This window comes from Panthera pardus, unplaced genomic scaffold (genome assembly GCF_024362965.1).
Source record: "Panthera pardus isolate Hobbes unplaced genomic scaffold, ASM2436296v1 HiC_scaffold_18, whole genome shotgun sequence".
NCBI classification, from domain to species: domain Eukaryota; kingdom Metazoa; phylum Chordata; class Mammalia; order Carnivora; family Felidae; genus Panthera; species Panthera pardus.
In genome coordinates this window covers 13,840,488-13,856,239 of record NW_026526743.1, presented here as the reverse complement: position 1 = coordinate 13,856,239, position 15,752 = coordinate 13,840,488, and the positions used below count along the sequence as shown (strand labels likewise).

At 49.5% G+C, this 15,752-nt stretch overlaps 1 protein-coding gene across 2 annotated transcripts; it reads right to left on the bottom strand.

Annotated features, from left to right (window-relative positions):
• Positions 1–298: 298 nt before the first annotated feature.
• Positions 299–15,539, bottom strand: LOC109258033 (cytochrome P450 2B11). 2 transcript variants are annotated; one of them, XM_053905899.1, is made up of 9 exons: positions 15,279–15,539; positions 11,784–11,946; positions 11,488–11,637; positions 9,685–9,845; positions 7,714–7,896; positions 7,280–7,421; positions 5,544–5,731; positions 5,203–5,344; positions 299–1,571 (listed from the first exon to the last, which is right to left on the bottom strand). In XM_053905899.1, the coding sequence occupies exons 1-9, from the start codon at positions 15,447–15,449 to the stop codon at positions 1,381–1,383; spliced, it is 1,491 nt and encodes a 496-aa protein (XP_053761874.1). In that variant the 5' UTR covers positions 15,450–15,539; the 3' UTR covers positions 299–1,380. The 2 variants fall into 2 exon arrangements, with proteins under 2 accessions (XP_053761874.1, XP_053761873.1); XM_053905898.1 differs by having other exon boundaries at positions 7,720–7,896; positions 15,279–15,510.
• Positions 15,540–15,752: the final 213 nt, after the last annotated feature.

The window sequence follows — 15,752 nt, the reverse complement described above, 5'->3', positions numbered from 1 at the left end:
ATCCCTAGTGACCTGACAATAAGTGGGTCTCATGTAAGATGGCATGGATCACCATCTTCCCAGGGGATGTCAGGATTTGGATGTTTGTTTCAGTCTCAGGGGATTTGAAGGGGAATACCAGGGAATCCAAGGCACCAGGGGAGAATCATGCAGCTGAAGGGGCTGAGGAGGCCCTTGCATAGAGGGACGGAAGTAGGGAAATTCAGTAAGAATGGGGATGGCAGTGTACAAGCAATGGTCTATAATGTGGATGAACCCCAAAATATTATGCCAAGTGAAAGAAGCCGGACACAAAAGAGCACGTATTGTATGATTCCATTTGCATGAATCACACGGAATAGGCAAATACATAAAGACCAAAAGCAGATTGGTGGTTGCCAGGAGCTGAGGGGGAGGGGGAATGGGGAGTGACTGCTAGTGGGTACGGAGTTTTCTTCCTGGGTGATGAAAATGTTTGGAACTAGAAAGTGGCGGTGGTTACACAACATTGTGAATGAGCCAATGCCACCAAATCATGCACTTTAAAACACTTAGTTCTGGAGTGCCTGGGTGGCTCAGTTGGTTAAGCACCTGACTTTCACTCAGGTCATGCATGACCTCGAGGTCTGTGAGTTCCAGCCCCCTTCAGGTTCTGTCTCCCCCTCTCTCTGCTCCTCCCCCACTTGCATTCTCTCTCTCTCTCTCTCTCCCTCCCTCTCTAAGTAAATTTTTAAAAAGTGAAAACACTTAGTTTTATGTTATATGAATTTCACAGTAATTTGAAAATATATTGGAGGGGGGGTATGACTAGGTGAAGAATTTGAGGTGGAGAGCCAGGGAGAGAGTGTGAATCTTGCTCCCCCACTGCGAGCCATATGATAGGACTTCAGACAACTGATGCCATTGTCTAGCCTTTGTTTACTCATGTGTAAAATGGGCATGATCATTGTATCTGCCCCATGGGACTACTGGAAGGAGGATTCCAGGGAGGTCACGTATGCACAGATCATGGAGCGCAAACAGTTGCTAAATGGAGACTGTGGTTGTTCTGAGGAAGGGAGAAGTTCCTGGGGGAAGCCGTGGCCTGGGAGGCACAAATGCAAAGAGCATCTGAGTCAAGTCTCCCGTCTTAGCCCCCAGCTTCTATATATACACCACACTGGGAACTCTGTTAACAAAGGAAAGGAAAACACTTCCATGAGTCTATGCAAGAGCTGCAGAGTGATGGTCTGAGATGAGGCTGCAGAAAGGACTCTCCCACAGAGGCAGCAACTGAGGAGGGGGAAGACACTGGCTTGTGGTGGGTCTCTCAACAACAGGAAGACCCAGGGCCAGTCAAGGAACTGGCTTCTGCAGAGCTGGGAATACTTCCTGATCCTGGGATCCTTTGAGGCCCTTCTCTCAGTCCCCTCTGCGGGACCGAAAGCTGATCTGGTATACTGGGGGCACTCTTCCTATGCCACTCTCCTGGGGTGTGAGGTCGATGTCCTCGGGGGCCACAGGGCTGGCCACAGAGAAGTTCTGGAGGATGGTGGTGAAGAAGAGGAATAATTCCATGTGGGCGATGCCCTCACCAAGACAAATGCGCTTCCCTGTGAACACAGAAGATCACCAGTGTGGGCACAGAGCCGATGCACATCCCTTGCCCGGTCACATCCCAAAGCCCAGACATCTGTGTCCATCACCAACAGATTTGTATGGGACTGGCCTTCAACCTGCAACCCAGGGTAGTGTTTTAGGGGGGTCCCGAGCCCTTTGAAACCAGGGGCTAACGTTTGGGTGGAGGTGCCTTGCACGTTTCTCCAGGAGAGTTTGTAGCTTCTGTGAGATTTCCAGAGGCTTCAGTGGCCACTTGGAGAACAAACACTCACTTCAGGTTAGATGTATGTGTGTGTGTGTGTGTGTGTGTGTGTGTGTGTGTGTCTGCCTCCACATGTGCAGGTGTGTGCACATTTCTGACAACATTTTTAATGTCCTTCATCTCTAATATGAGGAGGATGGTACTTATTTCAAAGGACTATTATGAAGGTAAAGAAATTAATATTTGTAAAAATTCTCAGACTAGCACCTGGCCTGTACTAAGGATACTATAGGTGTAGATATTGTTTGTGTTTGTTTCTGGGTGTGTGTGGTAAGAAGTGTGTGTGGGGTGGGGGGGGGGGGGAGTGTGTGTCTGGTGGGGAGTGTGTGTGCCTGTGGTGGGGAATGTATGTGTGGTGGGCAGTTTGTGTGGGAGGGAGTGTAGGGGGTGTGGGGGGGAGTGTGGGTGTGTGTGTGGAGGAAGTGGGGGGAATGTGGAGGGCAGTTGTGTGGGGAGCGTGTGGTGTGAGAGCTGGGCAGGGGTGTGGGGAGGGGTGGGGGCAGAGAGTGTGTTGGCGGGGAGTGGGGAGGGGGGAATGGGAGGGGAATATGGGGGGGGAGAGTGTGCGGGGAGTATGGGGGTCAGTGTGAAGAGGAGTTGTGTGGGGAGTGGGGGAGGGCCAGGGTGTGAGGAGGGGTGGGGGTGGGCAGTGTGTTGGGGGGAGTGTGTAAGGAGGAAAGGGAGGGGCGGGAGGTATGTGTGGGGGTGTGTGGGAGGAGTGTGTGGAGGGAATGTAGAGGGGAGTTGTGTGGGGAACATGTGGGGAGAGTATGGAGGGGAGTGTGGAGGGGAGTTGTGTGGGGAGTGTATGTGGGGGGAGAGTGTGAGGAGGATTGGGGGGCAGGGAGCGCATGGGGGGAGTGTGTGCGGTTGGGAGCATGAGGGTGTATCTGGCACTGTGTGTATTTGTCTATATCTGGGTTGTCATTTTATCTCAGTCCGAGAGCCACGGGCTTCAAAAGTTTGGGGGAAAAACCAAACTACACTTAAAATTGTGAATGGGGCGGGGCACCTGGGTGGCTCCGTTGGTTAAGTGTCTGACTCTTGATTTTGGCTCCCAGGTCTTGATCTCTGCATGAATAGTACGGAGCCTGCTTTGGATTTTCTCTCTCCCTCTCTCTCGGCCCCTACCCTGCTCAGGAGCCCATGCTCACGTGCTATTAAAATAAATAAATGAATAAAAAGAAGTGTGAATGGGTCTGCTTCCTTGGATTCTCAGAGGTGTGAGAGCCTCCAGTAGGTTATGAAGCATGGGCTTGAAGAGAAATAAGCACAAAGGGAGTAGGAACCCCAGGAAGAGGCACCGAAAGCCTCCTTTACCTCAGTGGCTCTTTCTTTTTTAATGTTTACTTATTTTTGAGAGAGCTCTCTCAAAACACAGAGTGGGAGCAGGGGGGTGGGGCAGAGAGAGAGGGAGACAGAATCTGAAGCAGGCTCTCGGCTCTGAGCACAGAGCCTGACACAGGGCTCAAACTCACCAAGGATGGATCATGACCTGAGCTAAGGCCCCACACTGAACTGACCGAGCCACCCAGGCACCCCACCTCAATGGCTCTTGATCTGCAAGCTGACCACCATGGCAAGGCCATTCAGATATTTCCTAGACCAGTCAAGGTGTCAGACATTATGCCTACGTGGACATCTCTGGGGGAAATGTCTGTATCTTTTTGGCACATCACAAGTTAGGTAACATGGACTTAGAGATACTCAGAGCAGGGCTCTAGACTGGTTCTCCTGTGACTGGTTCTGTGACCCAGTTCTTTCCAGAACAGCCTGACTCCTACTGTCTCCCTCCCATCCTCTCTTCCAATCCCAATCCCTGGGACTGTCCACTGGGACACCCTTCACTATCCCGTTGCCCTAACATCTTTCGGCTTGGTTTTCGTTCTTTCCATCTTGGCAATCTTGCATCAGTCTTTTGCTCTGATTGACCTCCCATCAGACATTGCTCCTCTGTCTCCTTCCTCTTTTGCCCACTTTCTTCAACCTTAAGCTCCCTGTCTCTGTCCATTTGGATCTGATTCCATCTGAAACTCTCTCCCTCCTTCCCCCTCTCTCTCTCTGTCTCCTATTCTCTCTTGTTTCCCCTTCCTCACTGTATTGTCTCATTGTGCACTCAGTCTCTGTCACTTGTCCCCTGTCATTATCTCTCTCTGTGTCTGTCTTTGTCCTTCTCTCCATTTTTCTCACTCATTCTTTCTTTGTCTCTCTCTCTCCTTCCCTCTCTACATCTCTGCCTCTCTCTCTAACCTTAGAACAGGACTAGTGAATGGGATCATGGGCCCCACCCCACCATCCCACAAGTCCCCCAACTCTCACTTAAGATGAAATGAGGGAAGCCATAGCACTGGGCAGAGCCAGGGGATCTGGGTCACTGGGGTCACTGATGGAACTCAAGACTAGGGCCTTGGTTCGGGGGTCCTCCTTTCTCCCAAAGGATGAGGATTCTGGGCACTGGGGTTTTCTCAAGACGGGGCCACATAGTGCAGAACGGGGAAAGAGACAGGTCAGAGCATGTCAAGACCCACTCCTGGCTCCCAGTACCAGCAAGATAAACCCAAACTCCCCCCAGCTTCCAAGGCCCTCCAGCTGAGATCTTCACCCTTCTCCCCTTTTAGAATCCACACTCCAGGCTCCCTGGGTTTGTTTCTCAAAAACGCGATGCTGTCTCCACCTTCAGGCTTTGACTTGCTGTTCCCTCTGCCTGGAACACTTCCTAGTGGCTGATTGATACTCACCCCTGAGGTCTTAGCTTAGAAGCCAGTGCTTCGAGGAAAGCTTTTCCTCACCGAACCACCAAGAGTAGTCAGTATTTCCTCTTTGTGTTCCCAAAGTCCCTTTCACAGCATTTATCACAGTTATGATTACTGATAATAATCATCATCACATCCATGAGCACCGACTTTGTGCCAAGCAGTTCTAAGCACATTGCAAGCATTAATTAAGTTTAATTAGGTACTATTTTGTGGTCAAATGATAAATGCCCATCTCCCCTGCTGGGCTGTAAATTTCCCAGGGCAGAGACTGTGTCTCTATGTGACTTGCCCAGTGCATCATCTTCAGCCCCCAATAGAGCACTGAGCTCAGAGTAGTGCTCACCAGCTATTTTATACCAAGCTGTATCTCTATACCAAGGCAAAGAGAGGTTAAAATACTTTCCCAAGGCCCAGCTTACTGAGATGTGCTTTTGGGATGTGGTCTTCTTAAGCCCTGTCTAGGGTTGCAGGGAAGATGAAGTGGGTTAAAGGTAAAGCAAATGGCATATAGTAGCTGCTCAATGAACCAAGATCTTTCCTGGACTGTCTCAAAGAGAGAGTGGCCTTTCACTCTGGTGTCTGGGAAAGAGTGCAGGCCTGGCTTACCCATGGAGAAGGGGATAAAAGCATCATTCTTCTTCAGTGCCCCATTGGCATCCAGAAAGTGGTCAGGGTTGAAGGCATCTGGTTTTTCAAAGTAATGTGGGTCATTGAGAGCAGAGTGCAGGAGGGGATATACTTCAGTGCCCTGAGGGAGAGTCACAAGGTCAACAGATACTGCCATTCCTTTCCTCAGCCCACCCTTAAAAACAAAACAAAACAAAACAAACAGACAAACAAAAAACCAAGAGGGCCCTAGTGATAAAACCAAAAACAGGTCAAGTGCAGAGATTAAGAGAACCCAGGATGCCCACACAGGAAAATTGTGGGAGCCCAGCTGGCCTCACCTTGGGCATGAAGTACCCTCTGAAGTGAGTGTCTTTGGTGACCATGTGGGGAATGCCAATGGGGAGGAGGTCACTGAATCTCTGAATCTCATGGATGACTGCGTCAGTGTATGGCATTTTGGCTCGATCATCAAGGGATGGAAGGCGGTGTGGGCCAATCACCTGGTCAATCTCCTTGTAGACTCTCTCTGCACAGAAGAGTGGGACCAGGGAACCTCATTGTAAAGAGACATTTCAGCAGGGACACTGCTTTGTGTGGGCTAATGAGCCAGGAAAAACCTGTAATAAAGGATTAGGTCATTGGCACCCCTCAGAGCAACCAGCCTGGAGGAGGGGGAGGTGAGGTGGGGGGGGGGACAAGAATTCTCACCCTTTCAAATCTATTGAATGTTATGAATCCTCTTACCACAGGCACATGTAAACACACACACACACACACACACACACACACACACACCACAATTTTGCACAGAATTTCACATAAGAACTCAAGGCTATAAACTTGTCAAAATTCTCCCTCTAAAAAGACTGGAGAGGAGCCTGGGTGGCTCAGTCAATTAAGCGGTTAAATGTCTGACCTCGGCTCAGGTCCTGATCTCAAGGTTCATGACTTTGAGCCCCACATTGGTCATTACAGAACCTGCTTTGGATTTTTTGTCCCCTCGGTCTCAGCTCCTCCCCCATTCACCCTCTCCCCTCTCCTCCTCTCTCAAAAATAAATAAACATTGAAATTTTTAAAAACAAAAAGAGTAGAAAATGACCTAATATTTATTGTGTGTGTATTGTAGATGAGACACTGTGCTAGGTGTCAGGAATATAACCATGAAATAGATCAACAGATTAACCCACAAACACCTGGATAAATGAATACATAAGACAGTCGACTTATGAATGGAAAGAGTGACGAATGGAAGAACATTAGTGAATGGATGTGTGTATTTGTTTACCAATCAATATATGAATTATTGGGTCATTAATTAATAAATGGCCCACAGACAAATAAGTGAACCTGATTAACCAGGAAATCAATTGCATAAATGAATGGATGGCTAGATCTATACAGCAATAAGTACATAAATTAGTGAAATAACAGGTATCAAAAAGTGATGAAATAGGTATAAAAATAGATAAAATAAAATAGGTATAAAAAGGAACAAGTAGATGGAGGGACTGAATGACAGATAAATAATCAGTCATGAATTAACTGAATTAAATGCATAATAAATGGATGAAGGGTGGATTGAAAGACCGATGGAAGAATTAAGGAATGAAATCTAGTTCATAGGGCAGATGGATGCATGCATGGACAAACGAGCCAATGAATCAATGACAAGTACTTCATTCATTAATCCCTGTTTCAAAAGATCAACAATTGAATCAATTAATCCAAATAAATAATGAAAGCCTAGGTCCTTGAATCAATCATAGGTGAAAGAATCTGAGTATACAGGTAATAAAAACAGGTAACAAATAAAAGGATAGACAAATGGATGGATGGGTGGGCAGAGAGAGGAGTCTGCCTTTACATGATGGGAGAACACACCGACAGATTGTTCATCCATCCACCGGCGGGGCTGCCTTAGGGGCTCATTCAAAACCTGCAGCGCTCCTGGTATATATAGGAGGTGAACACTTCCTCCCTCATTCAGGAAGGATCCCAGCTGCACTTTTGCAGCTCCCAAAGGGATGAGAAGCCCCCGCCCCCTGCCTCGATCGGTGGTCCCCGCCCACCCACCTGTGACATGAGGGTACTTGAGCATGAGCTGGAAACCATAGCGGAGCGTGCTGCTGGTGGTCTCCGTGCCGGCGAAGAAGAGGGAGAGCACCGTGCAGATGAGGTTCCGATGGTGGAATTCGCTGTTGGGGTCGGACTTCTCCTGAATCCGAGCGGTAGGGGGCGTGTCAGGGGAGGGGGGGGGGGCTGTGCTGCACGCTCTTGCCTGGGGCCGCCCTCCCCTGCTGCGGGGTCTCACAGCCCCTGTACCTCTCTCCCTCTCTCCTCCCAACTTTCCCCTTTTTTCCTCTTCCCCTCAGTTGGTTCCTGAGTCTCTCCTCCCTTTCCCAATCTCCCTCCCCTCTTCCCCACTCCCTTCCCCCTTTCCCCGCCCTTCTTCTCATCGCCGCCATCTTTTCCTCCCTCCCTGCCCCCTCCTGTTCCCCTCCGCCAACCCCCACTTTGTCCATGCGGATCAGGTAGGCATCGATGAAGTCCCGAGGGGTGCTGGGGTCCAGGGTTTCACGGTGCTTCTCCACAGCGTCCTCAATGAAGGCTATGATTTCCTGCACGTTTTTGTAGATTTGCCTGTGTGTACCTGGAAAGTACTTCAAGAAGTTGTAGAAAAGCTCGAACACCTGCAGCAGAGAAGGGGCTGTGAGGTCCTCCTGGGGTGGAGCCAGGGAGTCACAGGGAGGGGAGCCCTCCTGGGGCCTGGGTAGGGCAGAATCTCATCTTGCTCTGCCTCTCTGTTTCTGTCTCTGCCTCTCACTCACTGATTCTAAGTCTCCTTTGATCTGTTGTTCTCCCAGTTTTCTCCTTCTGTCTCTTCCTCCCTCATCCTCCCGTCCTGTTTTGGTTGCTGCCACACCTCTCTCCTTGGCGCCTCTCCTTACCCATGTGTGTCTCTTCTCAGTTGTCTCTCTGCAGCTACTTTTTTCTTTTAAATCATCTCTACACCCAGTGTGGAGCTCGAACTCACGACCCTGAGATCAGGAGTCGCCTGGTCTACTGACTGAGTCAGCCAGGTGGTTGGCTCTCTGTGCTTCTATTGCCTATTTCGCCCAGTGGATCTGTTTGCTTCGGACCTCTCTGACTCTTTCCACCCCTCACGTCTCCTTTGCTGCACCAAACATTGATACCGTGATGCATACACAAGATGAGCCTACTGCCTGCTTAAGACTATTTATTTTGGAACATATTTCTACTGGATTGTCTAGGATTAATGTAATACCTACCTGTTGCAAATAATTGCAAATAAAAAAAGGTGGAAACAGAGGGCAATGCAAAATTCTTTGTTAATTAAAAAAAATTTTTTTAAGTTTCTTTATTTCTGAGAGACACAGAGAGAGAGAGCACGCCAGCATGAGTAGGGGAGGAGCAGAGAGAGGGAGACACAGAATCCAAAGCAGGCTCCAGACTCCGAGCTGTCAGCACGGAGCCCGATGCAGGGCTCGAACACTTGAACTGAGAGATCATGACCTGAGCCAAAGCTGGACACTTAACCAATGGAGCCACCCAGGCACCCCAATCTTTCTTAATTTTTAGCGATAACCATTGATAACTCTCTAGTCAATCTCGTTCTAGATTTTTCTCTCCCTGTGGTTCTCTGTGGGAAGAGAAAAGTGAAATCACCTGCTGCACCTGTTGCAAATATTCACTCTGGGCCCCATCCTAGCTTTTTGGATCAGACTGTCTAGCAGGAGGTCATGGGAGTTTGTGACTAACCATTAGGAACAGTCCTACACACAAATCTGACATACACTCCTGGGTACGAACCATAATGAGGCATACTGTTCTGCAGTTTAATTTTTTAAACTTAATGTACAATCGGGGTATTTCCAGATTCGTTGAGAAAGAGAAACCACACTATTTTGTTTTAAAAGAGGAGCATATTACTTTATAATCTGGGAGATATTTTTACAAAGACCAAAAGTGGGCGGGGAAATGGGGAAAATGAAGAAATGTGGTCCCTTATTTTCACGTATCCTTGAATTTCTTCAGTTGAGGAGATTTGCCAAAGACAGAGGTGAAGATTTGCAGGAATCAGGAACAGAAGAATAGAGAGCCTGACAGTCTGAGTCCTATTCTCTCCCTCTGTCTCTTCCACTCTGCCTCTCAGAGTCTCTGATCTCTGCTCTTCCTCGTCCCTTTCGCCCTGTCCTTCTCTCTCCTCCTCCAAACCCTCATGTCTTGGTCTCTCTTGCTGACTCTCTGACTCTCCATCTCTGTCTCCTCATCCTAGCTCCCCATCCCTGTCTCCCATCCCTCCCGCCCTCTACTGCTCAGTGTCCCTGTCCCTCCCTGCTGTCTGTGCCCCCCTTCCAGCCCAAAGCTGTATTTCTGGGACACCAAAGCAGATCACCCCTTTCCCTGTGCCCTAGACATCCACCTCACACACCAGCCTCCCACACCAGCTCCCTGACCTGGCTGGAGAAGGAGCTGAGGAGCGTGAAGGTCTGGTAGAACAAGTCCAGCAACCGCAGGAACTTGGGATCTTTGTAGCTAAAGCGTGTTCCAAAGACAATGGAGCAGATGATGTTGGCAGTCATGGAGTGGAAAAGGAAGGTGGGGTCCTGGAAGGCTCCTAGGAGGAGGAGGCACAGGTCATGGGACACGGACTCAAACAAAGGCCTTGGGGGCACTTGACCACTGCCCCATCTCCATGTGACTGCCCTCCCTGGCTCAGTGGTGACAAAGAAGCAGGAGCAGGAACCGCTAACATTCACTAGCCCAGATAATGGGCCAGCCAGGTCCTGTTCTAAGCACTTCATGTATTATTTTACTAAATTCCCACCACAACCCTGGGGGGAAAGTGCCATTCTGCTATTGTCTGCAGGGTCGTCAAGCTATGGAGGCTGTGTGGTGGGTCCCTCTCAGGCCTCAGCTCTGACTCTGGGGGCAGGTAGTTAAGTCCCAGGGGCAGATGGGTGCAGGGCTGGTGTTCAGTCAATCACATGTGCAAGTTGAAAAGCTCTGCTCTCCCTGTCCCTTGTCTGTCATCCCCTCCCTTCATCTCTTCTCACCACCTCCAGGGCTCTTTGGTCTCCATGGAATCGTTCTGCACTTGACAGCCGATGTCTGTATACATCCTGACCTCCCTGGATGGGAGGGGAGCAGGGACTGTGCACCCACCCAGAAGTGTCATGGCATCAGCCTCTCTCTGCAGGTCTCACCTGTCCGTCTTCTCTTGCTCCCCTGCACACCCTTTCCTGAGCTTGTCTGTCAGTCTCATTTTCTCTACCTTGGTTTCTGTCTGCCTTGGTTTCTTTTTGCTTCTCCCGGTCTCTTCCAGTCTCTCTCTTTGTCTTCATCTCTCCATCTGTGTCTCTTTTCCCTTCCCTATCTCTCTCCATCTGAGTCGCTCTTTTTCCACCTGAGTCTGTCTTCATGGTCTGCTGCCCCTAGTCCTCTATTGCTCCCTATGTCTCTGCCTCTGCCTCTCCCTCCCAGCCTGTACATTTACGTCTCAAAATCTCTTACGAAAGGACCCTGTCATCTTTATGTCTCGTAAACACCCTTATATGGAGAATCCAAAAGTAAGTAGAAGTGCTTCTCTCTTTTTTTTAAGTCTATTTATTTATTTTGAGAGAGAAAGAGAGAGAATGAGTGGGGGAGAGGCAAAGAGAGAGGGGGAAAGAGAGAGAATCTGTGCTGTCAGCGCAGAGACGGACACAGGGCTCAAACTCACAAACCGTAAGATCATGACCTGAGCCGAAATCAAGAGTCAGATGCTTCACCGGCTGAGCCACCCAGGCCCCCCTCAGAAGTGCTTCTTTGACAGCCCATCCCAGCTGCCTGAGGGCAGGACGCCCCAGCTGCCCATCTTGCTCGCTGACAGCTTGTCAATAGTCCACTCAAGAAGAATAAAAACCCACTTTGGCATTTTCAAAGTGTCTATCGTTTTCCCCTTTCTCTCTTTGCCTGCTTTTATGTAAGTGTTATTTTTGCCCTTGCAGATACAATTCACCCATGGGTTGGTTTCCCTGAACCCAAGTAAATAGCGTGCTAATACATAACCAAGTTTATGTCCTTGAGTTACTCTCGACACTATACACCCCACATCTCTTCTGGCTCCCTGTGTTCCATTCCTACCCATCTCTGTCTGTCCCTCTGCTGGATGGTCTCTCAGGGTCATTCTCTATCTCTGCCTCTCTTTCTCTGCCCACAGATACACCTCAGTCTTTCTGTTGCCACACACCCAGCATACCCATTCCCCGGGGACTCACCCTGGGTTTTCCGCAGTTCCTCTACCACACACTGAGACTCCTCCTGAATCCTCTCCTCTATACTCCGCTTCCCCATCCCGAAGTTCTTCATGGTGGCCAGAGAGAATCGCCGAAGGAGCTTCCAGCGTTCCCCGTTGGCAAAGATCACACCTGCAGGTGTAGGGAAGGCATGGATTGCCAAGAGGGTTGGAAGGGGACTCCGGGCCCCTCTGCGCCCCTTATCCCCCCTTCCCAGACTCACCCTCCCCAATTTCCAACTTCCATCATTCCCCTCCAGGTGCCTTTGAGGTCCTTACCATGTCCTTGGAAGATTCGTTCTACGGTAGAGACTCTCCCGCGGCCAGAGAAGGCCTCAGCTTGGTCCACCAGGGCCTCCCGTATGGCCTCTATCCCACACAGCATGACCACAGGCCTTGGCCCCAGGTACACCGTGAAGACATCCCCGTATTTCTCTCGGAGCTGTGAAGCATATCCACGCCCAAGGTTACTGTTAGCCAATGTGCACCCATGTGGCCATCCCAGTTGTTAAACCATAAACACACTCATGTATAGATTGGCAATTAGCTACTGAGTACCCCAAGACCCTCCACCCCAGGGTGCCTTCCCCTTCCCAGGACCCAGCAACTAAAGGATTAACCCATGACCCAGACAGAGTCTGCATGGTTGGTGCCCTAAGCAGTACAGATGGTTAAATATCTCTTACTTCTGCCTATACCCTTGAGTCGAACCAAATCTCCCCAGCAGCATTGAAACTGAAGGGTCATCCTTCCTGTGACCCAGCGTCAACCTGCTGTCTGCCTCCTGACAATGTCCCCAGGGAACTACCCTAAACCGCTTGGTAGACATGAAGAGAAAACAACGGCTTCGGGGATGATTGTGACATAACATCAGCACAGGCATTTGCAAAACTGCTCCGTGGTATTTACTGAAGCTAAACACATGTATATTCAATGACTCATTAACTTCACTCCCAGATGCACGCCCAACCAAAATGTGTATGTAGGTTCACCAAAATACCAACAACCTGATTCGCTGAAGGTTTTTTAAAAAAAATTTAATGTTTACTTGTTTTTGAGAGAGAGAGACAGAGCGTGAAGAGGGGAGGAGCAGAGAGAGAAGGAGACACAGAATCCGAAGCAGACTCCAGGCTCTGAGTGGTCGGCACAGAGCCCGATGCGGGGTTTGAACCCACAAACCGCGAGATCATGACCTGAGCTGAAGTCGGAAGCCTAACGGACTGAGCCACCCAGGCGCCCATTGAAGTTTTTCAAATAAAATTCTCAGCAACACTGATAGAGAATAAATATATGGCGATATAGTCATGCCATGGAATAATTATGCAGCAATGAAAAAGAACCCGTGCTACAGCCAAGACTTGAATGAAACTCACAGGCGTAGTGTTGAGTGAAATCAACCAGACACAAAAGTGCCATATGTCCTAACTCTATTTCTATGAAGTCAAGATAGTGAGAGGGTGGTGACTGGAAGGGGACTGGAGGGTGGTTTCTGGGGACAGGACGTGTTGTTACTTACCTATATGTCAATTACATGAGTATGTCCGCTTGAGAGAATTCGTTGAGCTGAATGTTTACGACTTGTGCACTTTTAGGGGTCATGTTAAGCCTCACTAAAAATTGACTTAAAATCATGAAAAGATTAAGTTTACTGCAAAATCTCTCCCACTTATCTCTGCAGAGCCTCCTTACTGGTGTCCCTACTGCCATTCCCATCCTCCTATAATCAGTTGGCCACCCACCTCACCCCAGTCTGAAGCCAGAGTATTCCCTATGAAAATGTAAATTAATTAATACCCCTAACTGGCTCCAAACCCTCCAATGCCCCCCACTGCGCTGAGGGTAAGATCTGAGGTCTCCACCATGATCCACATCGCCCTACATGAGGTGACTACGTCACCCCTCTGCTTGTCCTCCCCCTCGCCCTTTCCCTCCCTCAGATCCAGCCTCCATGTTGTCCACTAAACATGCCGAGCTTGCTCTCACTTCAGCATTCTTGCACTCACACCTGCCTCTCTATGGTGCTTTGCTCCTGCATCTTGCAGGGTGTCTGCTCACAGACACAGCGAGACTGAGCCTCTCCCCCACTATTCAATCTAAAGTAGCTCTACCACTTTCTAAAATAGCACCTGGCTTTCTTTTAATCATAGCTCTTGTCTACCTAGTATTTCCTTATTTGCTTAACTTGTATGCCTTGTCCAAAGCCACATCGTCAATGCCTAGAATATTCCCAGGACACAGAAGGTGCCCTGTAAATGACTGTTGAATGAATGGATCAAAAGAGCTGCCATTTAATGAGCACTTACTATACACCAGGCTCTCTATGCAGTATGCCACCCAGTCCTCATTAATGTTATGAGACACACATTCTTACCACCATCTCATTTTAACAGAGGAGGAAACTGAGACTCAATGAGTAAGAGTTGACTCTGGAACACAAAATCCAAATCTGTCTGACTCTAGAAAGATCTGGGAGCATACTAAGGAATGGAGGAGGAGCGGGGCCACCTTCTCCGACCTGTCCCATCGTACCCCTTAGTCCATTCTCTCCCTTCCTGCTCCAAAGATGCAATAATAATGGAGGATCATGGACCCCCTAAAGAATCCTGGAAGTTCCACGGAAGAACTTGAGGGGATCTGGAACTCTCAAAATTTTACGTAAAAATCTTTGTGGACATTTGGAAGGGAGAGAGCCCACAGCTTAACCAAATTCTCAAAGGATTTGTGATCCCCAAATCATTAGGTAGCTTTGGCCTAGGAGGGCATTGGAGATGAGGACACCTCTGTGCCAGACCCCAGCTTTCCCTCCATGAAGTCCCAGCTGTGTGACTGAGGACAAGTGTCTTCCCCAGGCTGAGCCTCACGGTCCATACCTGTGAGACAAGGATAGCACCTCACCTCCCCCGCAGGCGTGTGGTAAGCCAGACCTGATGAATTCCCACGGGGATACAGATAAATCCTAGCCATGTAATTCTGAGCAAGAAATCAAGTCCAGGAGTTTACAGGAAAGCATGGTGCCATTGCGATGCACTGAAGTAAAAAGTACTCGGGGCCTGTGCATACCCATCCCTCCACTTGTGGGAAAATTCTCTCTCTTAAAAGCAAAGGGATGACAAACCCAAGATTCAGGAGTGTGGTGGCCTTGGGGTATGTAAGCTGGCAGTTATGTCGGTGACCCAGTTCTTCTGTTGCCACGAGGGTGCATTGGTGTAGATTACATTATTCATAAATAAATTGATAATCACATGTAAAATCATGCCTAGAAAGCAGTGAGACAGAGTCTGGTAAACACTCCGGTGTCAGCCATTACCGCACATTTGTGACCGGTATTGGTAAGAACCTTGTGCTTCCTCCCGTCTTCCTTCTCCTCCTGGCATCCACCTGGGCCAATTGCTGCTCTCTTTTCTTGCCAGAGGAGAAACTTACAGTTGGTGACTCTGCCCCTTCTCTCTCTTCCAGGGCCGGGCAGGCGCCCAGAGACTCCATAGGCGGTGGCAGAAGAGTATGAAATTCTATACCCACGGCTTGCGCCCAGACGCCTCCGCGTGCCCACCCACCCACCCACTCCGGGGCCAGTGCCCACACACTTCAACTGAGCAGGGACGCCTCTGACCATCTGACCACCAGCTACCACGCTTCACCTCCATGCACCTTCCTCACCAACCTTCATACACCCCACCCCCGGAGCTTGAAAGGATGCCTTCACTCCTTCTGGGGAGTAATCCCCAGGTCCAGGGGCAGTGAGTCACCCTCAGACCCCATGCATCGGCATCTCACCCTCAGGAAGGATTTGAGTAAGCCTCTTCTGTCCATCTGCAGAATATTCCCCAAGAAGGCCAGAGGACGGGGGCCTGGCGGGAGGCGGCCATGGGCCTTCGGGTGGTCCCTGGCCAGCAGAAGCAGGAGTCCCATGAGGACAGCAAGGAGGAGAACGACGCTGAGCTCCATGGCCTGGCCCAACTGTCTTTGTCCCAACTTCAGCCTTGATTGAGCTGGGCCTTTTATTCTGAGCTGACTGCCCTACCCAGTTATGTAACTGCATTCACTCCCTGCCTCCCCTCTCATCAGGTCCAGGAGTGTGAACTTAAAAGGGTGGTATGTTTTTCAAGTATGGGAAGTCCCATTCTTCTGGCTCACACAACCCTGTACATGTTGTCAGAGACCAGGTGGTAGTGATTCCAAAGTCCACAAGAGTGCATGTGCCTTTTGCTCACAGGCTGTGTTTGTTTTGCGGCTATGGGTGAGCATGCG